The following is a 14790-nucleotide window of genomic DNA, read 5'->3' on the forward strand; positions in this document are numbered from 1 at the left end:
TAAGGTAACAGTCTACTTTATTCAACGCTAGGACCATACAACACAGTGGAGGGTACACATCAAGAGCAGGAGTAAAGAGCTTTGGAACATAAGAAGTGGCTACCATAGCAGTCAACAGTGACCTTGGAATCCCCACTGTAGATACCAAGGAGGAGCCAGTTGTTGGATCAGCCAGAATTGGAAGAAATGCTGTGCAATTCTATTATATAAAGGCAAGTCACTCAAGTTCAGTCTTGGTTATTCTCAATGCTGCATCTCTGTAAGGTAAGCAGGAAAATGGTGATGCTTTAGAGGACCAATCCTAGTCAACATCATTGGGATCTTGCTCTTCCCAAGCCACTAATGTGATAGGTGATAGAATCTGAATGCTGATTCAGCATTCCAATTGTGTCTGAAATTTGGATTTGTGGTCCCAAGAGCTAAGAGGAGTGGCAAAGCTCAGAGGTTCCCAAACTGTGGTCCACAAGCTTCATTCAGGTGGTCCATGGCATGTCTATAAAAATACAATTAAAAATCACACAGCACTTAGCACAGCACATTCTAATTGCTAGAACAGACAGAAAATCCGCAAGGACTCTCAGCAATGTTCAAATGGTCAGAGTGGGGGGAAGAGTTTGGGAACCACTGACTTAAACAATATCAGGCAAAACAGAGACATAGGTGCCTCTGGCTGAGAGCAGGCAGAAGCATTCTCAGCATTCTCCTTGAAGACCAAGATGAGCACATGGACTTATCCAAAGTCATCCTGTAGTCCTGGGGAGGAATTCAAAGAGGTATATAAGTTACTGTCCTCCATCCTGTGTGTAGGTTCCTGGTTAGTCTGAAGGTCATTCACAATCTTTATTCATTGCCTATTAGATATTGCTTTATTGAGGCAAACTTAGAAACCCAAACCCAAAGCAGCTATCATGCTGGCGTCAGAAGCAGATACAACAGCAAAAGGGATAGCAGAAACAGATGTGGTGGGTACCACAACAGGCGCCAAATGAGCCAATAGTGGGCAGATTATCTCCTCTGTACTCACAGATCGAAGATCCATTGTTTGATCTGATCTCATAATGCCCAATATTGTTTCCTGCAAGGTGGGGAATTCTTAAATGCATACCAGGCACTACTTCTAAAAAGCTATGCCCTAAGTGTGCAGCAAAAGACAGAGATAAATACCTGCAGGGAAATAGCAATACCTGCAGGTAGAAAGAAATAAGTGGAATTTTTTAAAAAAAACAGAGAGAGAAAGAGGTACCCACTATTCTATGTTCAGATAAATGCTAAAGTTCGCTGATGAATTCTACAGAAAATGTTCCCCAAGCTGCTGCGAAGAGAGAACTAAGCTTGCTCCACTGCTCAAGGCACGAACAGTTAATCAGAAGTCTCCCCATGAAAACAGAGGGCATAAACACCATTTCCATGGCTAGAACTTCAGGATGTACTTGGGAGATGATCTGCATTAGGTGCAGTAGACATACTCTGGAACTACACAGAGACTATGAAGGATAAAAAGGCTACAATATTTTAACACCATACACATAACGAAGCAATCTGACAATTATGGCAGTCCTTAACAAGACTTTAATAAATGTAGTGTTTCTTCTTGTTCCAGTTTAAAAATGCCACTCACTCACATCCAAAATGCCCCCTCTCTGTCTTTGGTGTGATCTCCACCAACGTACACAGAATATAACTATTCAGCATTCAGGTGACACAAAACTAGCATGAAAATGTAAGTTACATAATTTAAACAATAAAAGATAAAATGGTTCAGATGTGTTTCATGGTCCCATATGTTTAGCAGCTTGCAAGTTATTATTTTGAAACCATTATTCATAAAAGCAGAATCTTTTCTGAATGCAGAGTGTCTGAAGTTCTAGACCCCTTACTTTGGTAGATAGTGTCATCTAGTAGCACCCAAAGGCTACAGGAAGGAAGGACACACTCACATTCAATGTACAATTAATGAAAAAACTAGGCAATTCAGTTTCAAGAGCATATCCATAGCCAGTAAGTATTTGTGATATGCAGGTTAGAGCCTTCTCCTACACTCTGAACAAACATCCTTATAAAATCCATGAACATGTTCCATCTGTTCATGATTAATAAAACAGTAAATTATTTTAACACTGTGTTATATATTCACATGATCACCATAGTAATTCAAAACGGCCACTAACACAAACACACTATATGTACATAAACATATATGCCACAACAGTTTGCCAAGTTGACTCGTCACAAACTAGCCAGTTTCAGCAGACATAAATAACCTTGTACCAATTTTAGGTATTTTTAAAGGAATTAAATGTCCTAAGTATTTTAATTCCTTTGCAAATTAAAAAAAATAATAATCCTAAAAAGTCAGTGCAAATAGAATCATTATACTTGTTCACCAAGAAAGATTCCTATTAAGCCGAGGATAACCCACGTTTAAGATATTAAAGGAATAAACTCATAACATTGTAAACTGCCGTCAGCAGAGGTTAGAGTAGATTAGGAATCAGAAGTCCTCTATCCTATAGTAGTGCCTTCTGGGAATAAGTGTTTTGTTGTGATGATGGAGGTTGTTGCTGTGGTGGTGGTTGGCTGCCTGGTGGCTGCGGCAGGGATGAGGCGACTAAGTTATAGTTTGGCACCTGAGATATAGTTCCAGAATTCTGGTAAGCAGCAACATCAGCAGTAGCAGCAGTTGGGGGTGGGCTGTAGACTGAAGCTTGGCTAGAATACGTGCTTCCTGGAACAGAACCAACCATTGTGCTAGAGGTAAGGGTGAGAGGGGAGAAAAAAGAGTAAGTAGACTGAAAAGAGGTACAAAACAAAACAAATGGAAATTGGATCCTTCATCTTAAAAAACAAACAGGTCTCCCCACCCCACTGCACGCCCTGAGCCTGTTTTGCAAACCTAAGGAAAGCAGAGGTTTCTGTAACCTGAAACAGAATGTCCAATCCAAACATACTGCAGGTGTCACAAAGATAGCTTTAGTGATCAAGTTGTCAATTATTATTTCCCTTAAGCATTTCTAGCTAACATTACATGCAAGTTTTGGATATTTGAAGTTTCACAATTACTTTGTGTAAGATGTCTGAACTGGCTGACTAGGTAATCCAGAGCTTGCTGCTGGAGTAATTGTGCCTTGATTCAGAGGTGGTAGCTGCTCTGATGGAAGACTGTAGGCTTGAACATGACCCATCTGTGCATTTCCTGCCACCAAATATGCATTGCTTTGAGGTTGTCCTGGATAAACCTAAACACACAAATATTGGGAAGAGATAAACACAGGAATAAGCTAATGTCAACTGACGCTTATTATTTTGCTCCACTTAAAGCCATAAAAACAGGATTCGAAACCATCTTAATAGTCACCGCTTTAAAAGCTAGTTTATGTAAACAGTGCTAACTAATGACTCTATCCCGCCCCCAATTGTGAGCACCCCCACACCACTGGGCTTAACCCCACCCCTACAAACTCCAGAAGCCTGGATCAGTTCCTCCCAGAATGCATGGAAGTTGCAGTTTCTTGTGTCTCTTGATCATATACAATGAATTGGGAGGCATAGTAAATGATGTTTTGTGAAATCTGTTAAATAATATAACCTCATTATATTTGGGTGCAGGAGCCCTCACAAGTTATTAATTTATAAATGTTAATGTTGAAGGGTTCAAGTATACGTAACTGGCTTTATCACTTGAATTATCCATTATCCACCAGTTTCTTGGATCAATGCCACAACACAATTATCTACCTCAGATCTTTACAGCCTCCAAATACATACCTGAGAGCCAGAAACACCAGACTGAGCCATATAATATTGTTGGTTTTGTAGTTTTGAGTACATTGAATACATTGGATCCTCATTCATCAACTTGGTATATAAGGAGAGTGCCTCCATCACTTTCACATTGAGCTCTGACAGCTCAGAATGTTTCCTGAATGAAACATTTCAATATCAATGAACATTATTTTACACAAAACAGATACTAGCTTTATAGTTTATCATAGGGTGGCTGGACCTCCAGATCCTTTTGGAATACAACTCCCAGTCTAGCCAATGATCAGGGATGATGGGAACTGTAGCCCAACATTGGGATGGCCCCAGGCTCCCCAACCTTGACTTATCCACGGAAGGAGGCATCATTTTACTGCAAATGGAGGGAGGGTAAAGTTGCAGTGAGAGTCTTTAAAAGAGAAAGAGCGCTCTCATGCTTTTTGACAGCAGCAACTAAGGCAACTTCCATCCTCTTCCTCCAACCTCCTAAAGAACCGAAGTGCTACACAGAGACAGCGGATGTTTCAATTTATGCAAGGGAACCAGGTATGGAGACTTCATGAAAGGAAGTAAGACTGAGAATTGAATGCCTGCCCTAAAGTAGTACACAGACACTCAAAGATAACTAACAGATAGCTGCCAGGGAAGCCACCCATACCTCCTACTATGAGAAAATGACCACAGTTGTGGTTTTTTTTGGGGGGGGGTTGGAGACAGGGAATTGTGATCCTTACCATGAAGAATTAGTACAGGATATAAAGAAAGTTGTCTATGTACAAATACTAGTCAAATGTCTGGTCCATAACTTTAAAAAGCTGCATTAGCTGTCATTACTGAAAATGCACAAGACCTTCTGTTTTGAAATAGCTACCCTATCTCTAAAGATAAACCCATTTCATTTTAAAGTTATTTATTTAATTTAAAGGGTTTTTTATCCCATTGTTAATCCAAAAAGGATTCAATAGTAGTTTACGAAGTTCAGAAGTAAGACACATAAGTGGTTAAAACAAAACAATTGCTGCTTTGCAATATCAGGTGTTTCTCTCTTGATATCTGTTCTTACCTGTCAATGTCTTCTAGCTTTTCATCAATGAGAGGTCCCATTTGATGGCACATTGCTAGAAACACAATGTAAATAGAAAAACTATAAATCTCAATAATTTTTTTAATAATGAACATCAAGCTAGCTAAGAAAAAGTTATACTAAAAGAGAAAACTTTCCACAAAACAAACAAGATGACTTGAGATAATCAAGTAAAGATTTTAGAGAAATGATGAAGTTAGCATCCTGTAGTCCTTAGGTGGGAACTTGTTTGTGACTATGAGGACAGAACAGGGGGAAAGAAAGCTTACTTTCAAGGTGGATCAGCTCTGGGAGGTCTGGCTGATCATCCCCTGGATCTGCACTTTGCAGCATCTGCAACAGTTGGTCCATTTTATCCTAGAATAGGACACACACATTATTTATTTGGGTTCAGATCTATGAGCAGTCCATAATTTATGTTTCAAAGAATTACTGTAGGCACTCCCAGCAACTTGAGCACACGCAATGACTTCAGCACAGCCAACAGCATTAAAAATTTTTTTCCAACAGCAGACCTCCATGACATATCAGAAAGTGCTTTCAAAAGATCAGAAACTTTTAATTCTAAAAGTTTTCTGGCATGTAGCATGTGGGTGGCTGCTGAATCGGAAATATTAAGTCCAGGGTCCACTTCAGCATGAGAAACTATTTGCATTTTTTCTACGGGCACAGCTGAAGTGTTACAATAGTTCTAATAAAAACATTACATGAACCGTTTATTAGCTGTTAATGTTCTGTCGTTCTATGAGAGAAACAGTGCCAGCACTGACAATACATTCTACAAGCAGGTTTGACAATAGGCATGTTTTCCTCTCAAGGTCTTAACAATAAGGATGTCCCTTCTATGAACAGCCTGGTGGAAGTTTTCAACTAAAATTTTTATAATGCATATACTGTACTGGAGTCACCCAAACAAATAATCTAAAATTATACGGACCTCAATTACTTAATTCACTAAACTGCACAGCATTTTAGTTCTGAAGGGGGGAAAACACTTTATTTTAAAAGTGCTGCAAGCAGCATTCCCTCTTCGAAGATGCTGCCTCTCATCCACGGTTTTTGTAAGTTTGTACAATAATAAATAAATGAGTCAATTAATTGGAGACTTTTCTAAATATTTTAAATTGATTAGTTAACTGGAATACAATAGAAATAACAGTCTCTGGAAACTGCACATCTACCAACATGGCTCTTAGCAACTTTTTATATGCAAGTCTTTTGATATACAAGTAAATAATAATACACCCACATCCACAACACACTGTGGAATTAGTTCACAGTGTCTATATCCTTCAAACACATAAGCTGTTTTCAACTGTCACTCTGTAAGAATTTCTGAAGTGGAATGCCAGTAGTTAATGTTACTTTATACTAGCATCACTGCCACCTAGTGGTGCATCTGCAAATATTTATGAATGTGACAAGGATTTTTTTTCTGGCAGAAATATCCCAGGATATGATCTGAAGACACATGAGGCCACTACCTTACTGAAACTAAGCAGATCTGGGTCCGGCCAATGCCTAGATGGGTGACCAAATCTGGGAACCAACTTGGCTTCCATGACAAAAGAGAGGCAGGATATAAAAATAAGAAAATAAAAATAGAAACTACACAACACAGAACACAGCCATTCAAGCTCATAATCCAGAAGGCAAACACTTCACAAAAGACAAGAATTTGCTATGAATACACTGTGAGAGTAAGCTAGGTCTCATTTAATAAAACAAATACAGAAACACTGTAAAAAAAAAAGGTAAAGGATGGTTAAGTCCAGTCAAAGGCGACTATGGGGTTGTGGCGCTCATCTTGCTTTCAGGCCGAAGGAACCAGCGTTTGTCCATAGACAGCTTTCTGTGTCCTGTGGCCAGCATGACTAAACTGCTTCTGGCACAACGGAACACCGTGATAAAAACCAGTATCAGGTATTCAGCATGTAATATTTGGTGGTCTCTGCTAAAAAATGTTTCAACAGAGTTCAAGATATAGGTGTTTTCCTTTCTTTTTTCAAAAATCTTTATGCAGAAAAGTAACACACTGGACTTTTAAGATTTATAATCTTCCCTTTTTTGTACTTCACCTGTGCAACACTACAAAGGTTTACCTGAAATAAGTCTTGCCATTCAATGGGAATTGTTCAGAAGTAAGTGTGTTTAGTATTTCTAATAAAGGGTGTGTCTGTGTCCAACTAAGTTCTACTCAGAATGCACCCATGGAAATGTTAGCCATGACATCCATTTCAATGGGTCCACTGCAAGTATGACTAATGCTGAACACAATTCAGGAGAACTGGTTACTGAATACAGGAGAAGTCAGAACAAGACAGCTTAAGGAAGTCCAGACAGTAGTGTGGACTACTTCTTTAAATTAAGACAGAAAGTGAAGCACAAAGATGGGGAGACACAATAAAACCATTATATTCTGCTTCAAAATAAAAATATTTGAAGTTATTATAAAAATCTAATCACATTTTAAAAATGAAGGAAAGCATTAGTATTTGTGTAAGTTTAAAAAAGTGCTTCCAAGTCTCAAACTGAAAAGTTTTATAAATATTATCATATACCCCTTGTTGGTCTACATTTTTGTACTTACTTCATCAATATAAACTGGTTCAGGCTCCGGTTCAATTGTTTCAACTTGAACTTCATCACTAAATTGCACGGTTTTCTTCTCGGTTTTCACTGTGAAAATATAAGTTGACAGAATACTGAACAGAAACACAAAGTTTTAGACTGAGAAAAAAAATGTAATCGAGGCATTTTGTTTATAAGGTAAAGGGTAAAGGGACCATTAGGTCCAGTTGTGGCCAACTCTGGGGTTGCGGTGTTCATCTCGCTTTATTGGCCGAGGGAGCCGGCGTACAGCTTCCGGGTCATGTGGCCAGCATGATTAAGCCACTTCTGGTGAACCAGAGCAGCGCACGGAAACGCCGTTTCCCTTCCCGCTGGAGCGGTACCTATTTATCTACTTGCACTTTGACGTGCTTTCGAACTGCTAGGTGGGCAGGAGCTGGGACTGAGCAACGGGAGCTCACCCCATCGCGGGGATTCGAACCGCCGACCTTCTGATCAGCAAGTCCTAGGCTCTGTGGTTTAACCCACAGCGCCACCCGCCTCCCTATTTTGTTTATAGTTTATAAACTATTTTGTTTATAGTTCATGACATAAAGGTATTTGGTTTCAATATGATTCTGTGGACAAGATCCTGCATCATCACCAGCAAGTGGAAAACACTGTTCACACATGGTGGCAAGAACAACATTTATTTCCGACAGTCGCCTCTTATGGTGCCACTCTGAAAGGACCTCAAACCTTGGGTGGGTGTGACTTTGGGAGTATAATAAGTGGGACCTCTGTGCATGAGTGCAGCAGTCACTCAGGATCCGGATTCTAGTCTATAGATATTTGTTTATATGTTTCTGTGGTTTTTAACAAATTATCATCACCATCTTAACATTTGCAAGGTACTTTCAAGTATTCGTAGCACTTCACATGCGTTCTTATAATTGTTATAACAGTCTTAAATTGATATCGCTATCTCCTACATTGCAGATGGGGAGATAGGCTCAGAGGGAGTGTGCTGGGTTAACCAACTAGGGGATGGCAGATTTAAGATTCAGGCCAGTGAGTTGTAACTCAAGTCTCTTCACTGTTATGCTAATATTGAAGTTTTCAATAACTGGAATCTTCCAAATGGAAAAAAGGGGGAAAAAGAATGAGGGGATCATTTTCAAAAACGTATTTCATGTACAGATGTACAATACTGAAATTACATGCAGTACTGCCTCAAAGCACATTTAGAATTAAACAAAGGAAAGTAGAAGTACCCACCTAACACACACACCAGTAAAGCCAATGGGGGAAAATAAGATTGAAGATAAAATGGGTCATCGTCACATAAGTTTAGACATTCATGTTTTATTCATATTATACTCAGACTAGGAAAGACTTATGTTTTGGATATCTAGGCATTCCAAGGGTTGTAGACAACTAAGTCTACTCACAGTGGACCCAATGAAATTAAGTTTGTCGCGAGTAATACTTTCCATGGGTCTACCCAGAGTAAAACTTACACAGAATACAACCCTAACTTGCCTTTGGACTGGCTCTTGGGGATAGCATGCTAACGTAATAAGATTAAGTGAATGGTGGAAGGAGGAGCCTTTTACAAAACCTGTCTGACTTTGCAAGATGGCACACACGATCAGAGATTCCCACATTAAAAAAATTACAGAATACTTTTCTTTCATATTTCATTTCCCCCTGCATCAAGGGATCAGTGAAGGGAATAGGCCATATTTAGCATAACCCAAGGTATTCTATTGGAGACAAAAGGCACCCTCTTTGCCTATCTGAATTTGTAACAATATTAGAAAATACGCAGAGGCGGGAATCGAGCTTTCTATTACATGAACTTTCACATAACTAGTCCTTCTGAGAGGGCTAAATTATGAAATTATAAATTATTCTAAGAGGACAAAATTATGAAACGTTCCTATCAAATAATAAAGCTAACAATTCAAGAAATAACTGTTAAGACTGTTTGTAAAATGATATAATCTATGTAGAGGGGGGTGTAAAACAGGGACTTGCATTTGATGTATTAAGCTTTAATGTGCTAAAAGCAATGCACTTTTCTATGTGAACATTACATTACTCACTCATTTCTGGTTCAGCAGTAAGATCAGCAGTTACAAAATTAGAAGGAAATAATCCTGTCCCTTGATGCGTTTCACCTTTCCACCAGTTTGGATCACTATAGGTTAGAAAAAAAAGAATTAGACATAAAAGATTGGAAAACATGAGCCTCATATTCTCAGGGTTGTGGGTTCGAGTCCTGCATTGGCCAAAAGGATTCCTGCATTGCAGGAGGCTGAACCAGATGATCTTCATGGTCTCTTCCAACTCTACAAGTCTATGATTCTATGCATGTGAGAGGAAGAGTTCAATGGTCAAAAACATTAGGCCAATTCCATCTCTATCCACCCTGAAGGACAAATTTCAAGAGGCCCTTTCATCATTCTAGCAGCCATTTGGGCCTTTGATTTTGCTTCTGGTTCATTACAGTATGGAAGGAAAGACAATACAGGACCCACTTTTATGGGAATGACAACATACTCTCGATCCAATCCAATGAAGTTAAGATATAAAACTCCTGGGTCTCTTTGGAAGTAAGCATGCAAAAAGGGCTTCAAGATTTATATCACAATCCTGTACGGTTGACAAAATAGAAGCGCTAGTAAATGGAGCTTGCAAGTGTGTCAACTGTGAATTGCAGCTTCACGAGTCTGCCTGTCCCAAATATCTACTGTGCAAATGTGATTTGTGGACTCCAGCAGATTTACCTGTCATCAAGTACAGTGATAAGTTCTCCAGCTTTAAATGTTAGTTCATTATCTTCAGCAGCTTCAAAGTCATAAATAGCCCGAACCTTTCGGCCCTCATGCTTGTGATTAGTTAAGAGGCTTGAGGTGCTTGGATAAAGAGTGGAAAGCGGCGTTTGTTGTTGTCTTTGTTCCTTAAGTGACAATTCAATAGCTGGAAAAAAAGTAATAAATCCAACTTAAGAGTAAGCAAAACAAAATAAGGATTTCTCTCTGAATTTATTCACACGAGGGAAATCTATGGAACAGCACTGAGGGGATGATGGAAGCTGCAAAGGGCAGGGGGAATCTGCCATAATCACCTCCCTCTTCCGTCTCTATCAGAATGGTACTGTTCTATTCACAGTATGTAGATCCAGCCCCTGGGGAGAGGGGTTGAAATCTGGAGCCCCAATCATCAGCTGTGATCATCTGAAGATTCTGATCAAGCAATAACCAACCTTTAGCTAGATCCTCTTCCTCCTTCTTGTTGGCTACTATCCCAGGATCTTTGGCTACTAGAGCTGGGCTTGCTTTTGCTTGTTCTGCAGCCTTACAGGAGCAAAGAGGGTAGATGTTATTTGAAAATTCAACGCAATATATTAAATCCAGCATTTGTGGCCATATCAGAAATATATTAGTAAAAAAAAATCAGCTTCTTTTGAGGAAGGGGCGGGGGAAGCTGACCTTTTAAGAGTTCACCTTGCAGTAATGGTTAGTGGTTGGATCAGCGCACAGAAATGAAAAACCTTCCTCAAAATGAGCCGTGTAACTCATCTCATGTTACATCTGAATTGGCAACTAGAAACCATGGGTAAATTACCGTTACAGTATTTTCTTGGCAGGTCATAGAACATTTTGTGAATGGTCTGTTAAATTAGCAAGGTGGTATTAGGACAGGGAATGGGGAACCTCTGGCTTGTGGGTTCCCCCTCTGGTTCAACAGCCTTTTCTGTGGCCCCTTTACTTCTCTCCTTGGACACATTGCTCCCAGATGCTGTAATCTCTGATCAGTGAAGAAGTGGAGGGGGGCAATCATGGAGAAGTTTTAGACATCTGAAGGCAGCCCTGTATCAGGAAGTTTTCAATGTTTGATATTTTATTATGTTTATATATTCTGCTGGAAGCCGCCCAGAGTGGACAGGGTATTATTATTAATTATTATTATTATTATTCCATATTCCTCTTCTCCCAGCCCTGTGGCTAATTAAACAATCTATGGCCTTTTAAACTTAGAGGGGAGGCTCCTGTTTTGTCTGTTATCTATTTCTTTGTTTTTATATTGTGAACTGCCCTTGGCTGAATTTAATTATTTGGCAAGCAAGCAAGCAGGCAAACTTATTTACTTACTTATTTTAAGAAGCTGTAGTCCCCCAGATACTGCCAGACTACAACTCCCCTACCATTGAATATACTGAATGGGGTTGATGGGAATTGCAGGCCAACAACATTGGAAGGCTACAAATTGCCTACCACTGCTTTACACACACGTCCCCTTGCCATGAAAATAAGCAAGAAAACATGGACTAGTAGCGTGCATCATTTGCACTTATTGCCTTCCAAGATGTAGGCTTGAGCCATTTTCAGATAACAATTTAAACAATTACAAAGGATATGAACTTGGAAGCCACGTGGATGTTCTTAATAATGATGGGTAGGGATGACATTTCCACCACTCAAAAATTGAGACTATAAGCACTTTCAGAATCATGTTGCCCACCCATATATTAAATTAATGAGCTCAAACTTATTTCAATGAAAGCCTTTGACATATCAAAGCTCTCATCTTCACTCATGTAAATTAAGGCTGTAATCTGGCAACACCATTCTGGCACACAAAAGTGTTTGGACCTTCTTCTCTGACTTTTGCATGGCTACCAAGTCGATTTGGCATTGTAAGGGTCTGCATCAGAAGATGAAAGTTTTAAAATGAGAAAGAGATGTTTCATTGAAAACAATGACTTGGTGTGCATTTCTATGAACAGTGACATGGGAAAGAATCAACAGCAGCTATATTCAGGAAGCAAAACAGCAGACTGATAATTCGTAGGCCTTCTTAGTATTACATCTCACATTAACCACAGTTTTTGCAAATTAGCACTTTACCTGTGAACCAATAACTGGAAACATAACACCCTGTTCCTTAAGGTTCTTTATCATTGCAGATATCAGACTAAGCTGGGGATCATTCTTGAATTCGTCTGTCCATTCCACCATGAGCGCTTTCAATTTTTCACAGACTTTTGGATGACCCTGTAAAAAGGATAATGCTAATATAGTTTACAAGTATATTTATTTGTAAGCAGTCATTTATTCATAAGCAGCCATTCTGGACTATGTCCACTGAATGAGGCAAATAAAATACAAGTATAAAAATAATGTAATAAAATTTGAACATTAAAAAATTGAAAAAAACCCTCCAAAAAAATCAACTAGCAAAAAACCATTTCCAGAGCCATAGCAACAAAACTGGGTCTAGTCCATGTTAACTGCACTTGGGTCCCACTTAAATCAGTTTGATGTAACTTATAACAACTAACTTTTCACACTGATTTCAGTGCTGTTTACTATAACCCTCAAAAAGAAGCACAAATTGTTTTGCTATGTTTGTTCATATCAACCCCAAACCAGTTTAAAATCTACCCCCCACGTCAAATCATTAAGTGCGCCTTTAAAATATAAATAGAGCCACCATGTGAAATCAATACTGGGATATATATTTAAGTTAGCAGCTTTCGGGATGTTCAAAAGGCTTCCCATTTATTTACCAACTAGCTCTAAAATGGCTCAGATTTCCCAAGCCATAGGTGTGGCCTGCTTCCCTAAAATCTGAGAGTCCTTAGCCTTAATCCTCACCCATCTAAGCACTGTATTCAGATGACAAGACGAAAGAGAGATGAGATTCTGTCTCTGGGAAATCACCCAAACCCAACTAACTCTAGTTTGGGCCAGCATTTGACAACAAGAAGTTAAATCAGAAGAAAGAAGGATCTTCTGATTATCTCGAGGCAGAGGAAGTATTATAGATTAACAACTTTATCTCGGAAACCACTCTAAAGTTACAAGCAAGAGCCCTGTGGTAACTTAAAGGCTTAACAAATTTATGGCACAAGCTTCTGTGGACTGAAGGGCCACAAAATGCTTCTTGTTTTTGTAACAACAGACTAACAAGGCTATCCCTCATTTCGTCCACATGTATATGACTCCATTGCCCAAATGTATTTCACCCCACTTCAGGAATCATTTAACTTGACATAACCAAATTTAAAAGACTCAAAACAGAATACCTTATTTAGCACGTTGCTTACTTCACTAGCAAAATCTCTTGAACATACTTCTAAATGAAATATTTTACCGCAGTTTGAGACACATGCTCCTAAAAGCTAGAGAGAGAGAGAGAGAGATTAGAACTAAAGTATTTTATAGTAGAACGTGAAAATTAAGCAAAATTATTTTTTTCAAAGGCCACGTACGGTCAGCGCTTGCATAGCAACATGGGGATCCTTGTGGTTCACTCTCTTCATAATAGACCGAAGACAGTCCTTAGGCCTGATAAATAAAATAAGCAGTTCTTTAAATATACTGGCATAAACAACAATATGCATTACAACGAAAGGGATGGACACACCCAACAAGAGAGTAAGAGCAAGCTTTTGATTCAGCTACTTGGGAGGTAGCAAAACCCTCTCTTACAAGCTAGCAGCTAAGGAAAATGTGTTTGAAAATGACGAAGGCACTCCATAACATAATTTGCCTGTTTTCCAGTGGCAAGAGTCCCTGTGGCACACCCTCAATGCAATGATCCCCTTTCTCAAGGGCTTTTGCAAGGTTCTGATGTTGCTTTCTCCCCCCCCCCCCAAAAAAAGGAAAAAAACACCTGTGCAAAGAAAATACAGTACTCATTTCCCTTAATGAGATTTTTCCGCTTCCCGAGGAAAGAATAATCCAGTGAAAAGGGCAATGGCAAGTAGCAAGTCTTGGTTGCTGGAGAGCACAAATAATGACTGGTTCAATGCACTAAGCCAAAATTGGTGCACTTCTATCCTATGTATATCCTCCTATGGCATCTCAGTTCAGGAAATTTTTGTAGCGTGACTTTCCATAACAAATACTTCAATTTTTTCTAGGCAAGATGAACAGTTCAATTCTGTATCAAAGTTAGCTCCCTGCAGAACTTGGGAAGATTTGCTAGAATCTAGAGTTTCTCAGCACACATAGCGCACCACCTAACTGAAAAATAGCAAGAGATCAGTCGTTTACTGGCCCAACATCTACAGCAAAGGGCTTGAATGACTAACAACTCAAACAGAAGGATGAATAAACTTAAGATTCAGAGTTTAGGTACAAATGCCAATGTTCTAGCCATCCCAGACAGCAGCCTATTTACAGAGGTTTCAGCATCGGATAAAGTATGAGAAGACACAGGTCACTGTAGAAGACCAGAAGCTAACAGACTGCATTACTGTCAGTCAGAGTGTAACTAACTGCTACCAAGAGATATTTTGTATATGAAGGAAATAGATACTGTATTTCTTGAAGTATGGAGTTGCAATTATACATGCCATGTTTTAGTGAGAAACAGGAGAG

At 39.2% G+C, this 14790-nt stretch overlaps 1 protein-coding gene across 1 annotated transcript in view; it reads right to left on the reverse strand.

The window, feature by feature from the left end:
• STAM (signal transducing adaptor molecule) overlaps positions 1–14790 on the reverse strand; it is a 24130-nt gene continuing 9340 nt past the window's right edge. Inside the window, exons 3-14 of the mRNA XM_028751204.2 lie at positions 13677–13752; positions 13491–13586; positions 12310–12456; positions 10665–10755; positions 10186–10378; positions 9502–9596; positions 7434–7522; positions 5113–5200; positions 4823–4877; positions 3766–3919; positions 3061–3236; positions 1–2748 (exon numbers count right to left, since the gene is read on the reverse strand). Coding sequence (XP_028607037.2) covers positions 2508–2748; positions 3061–3236; positions 3766–3919; positions 4823–4877; positions 5113–5200; positions 7434–7522; positions 9502–9596; positions 10186–10378; positions 10665–10755; positions 12310–12456; positions 13491–13586; positions 13677–13752 — 1501 coding nt within the window. The 3' untranslated portion in view covers positions 1–2507. The remainder of the gene's footprint in view (positions 2749–3060; positions 3237–3765; positions 3920–4822; positions 4878–5112; positions 5201–7433; positions 7523–9501; positions 9597–10185; positions 10379–10664; positions 10756–12309; positions 12457–13490; positions 13587–13676; positions 13753–14790) is intronic.

Source organism: Podarcis muralis, chromosome 12 (genome assembly GCF_964188315.1).
Source record: "Podarcis muralis chromosome 12, rPodMur119.hap1.1, whole genome shotgun sequence".
Taxonomy (NCBI): domain Eukaryota; kingdom Metazoa; phylum Chordata; class Lepidosauria; order Squamata; family Lacertidae; genus Podarcis; species Podarcis muralis.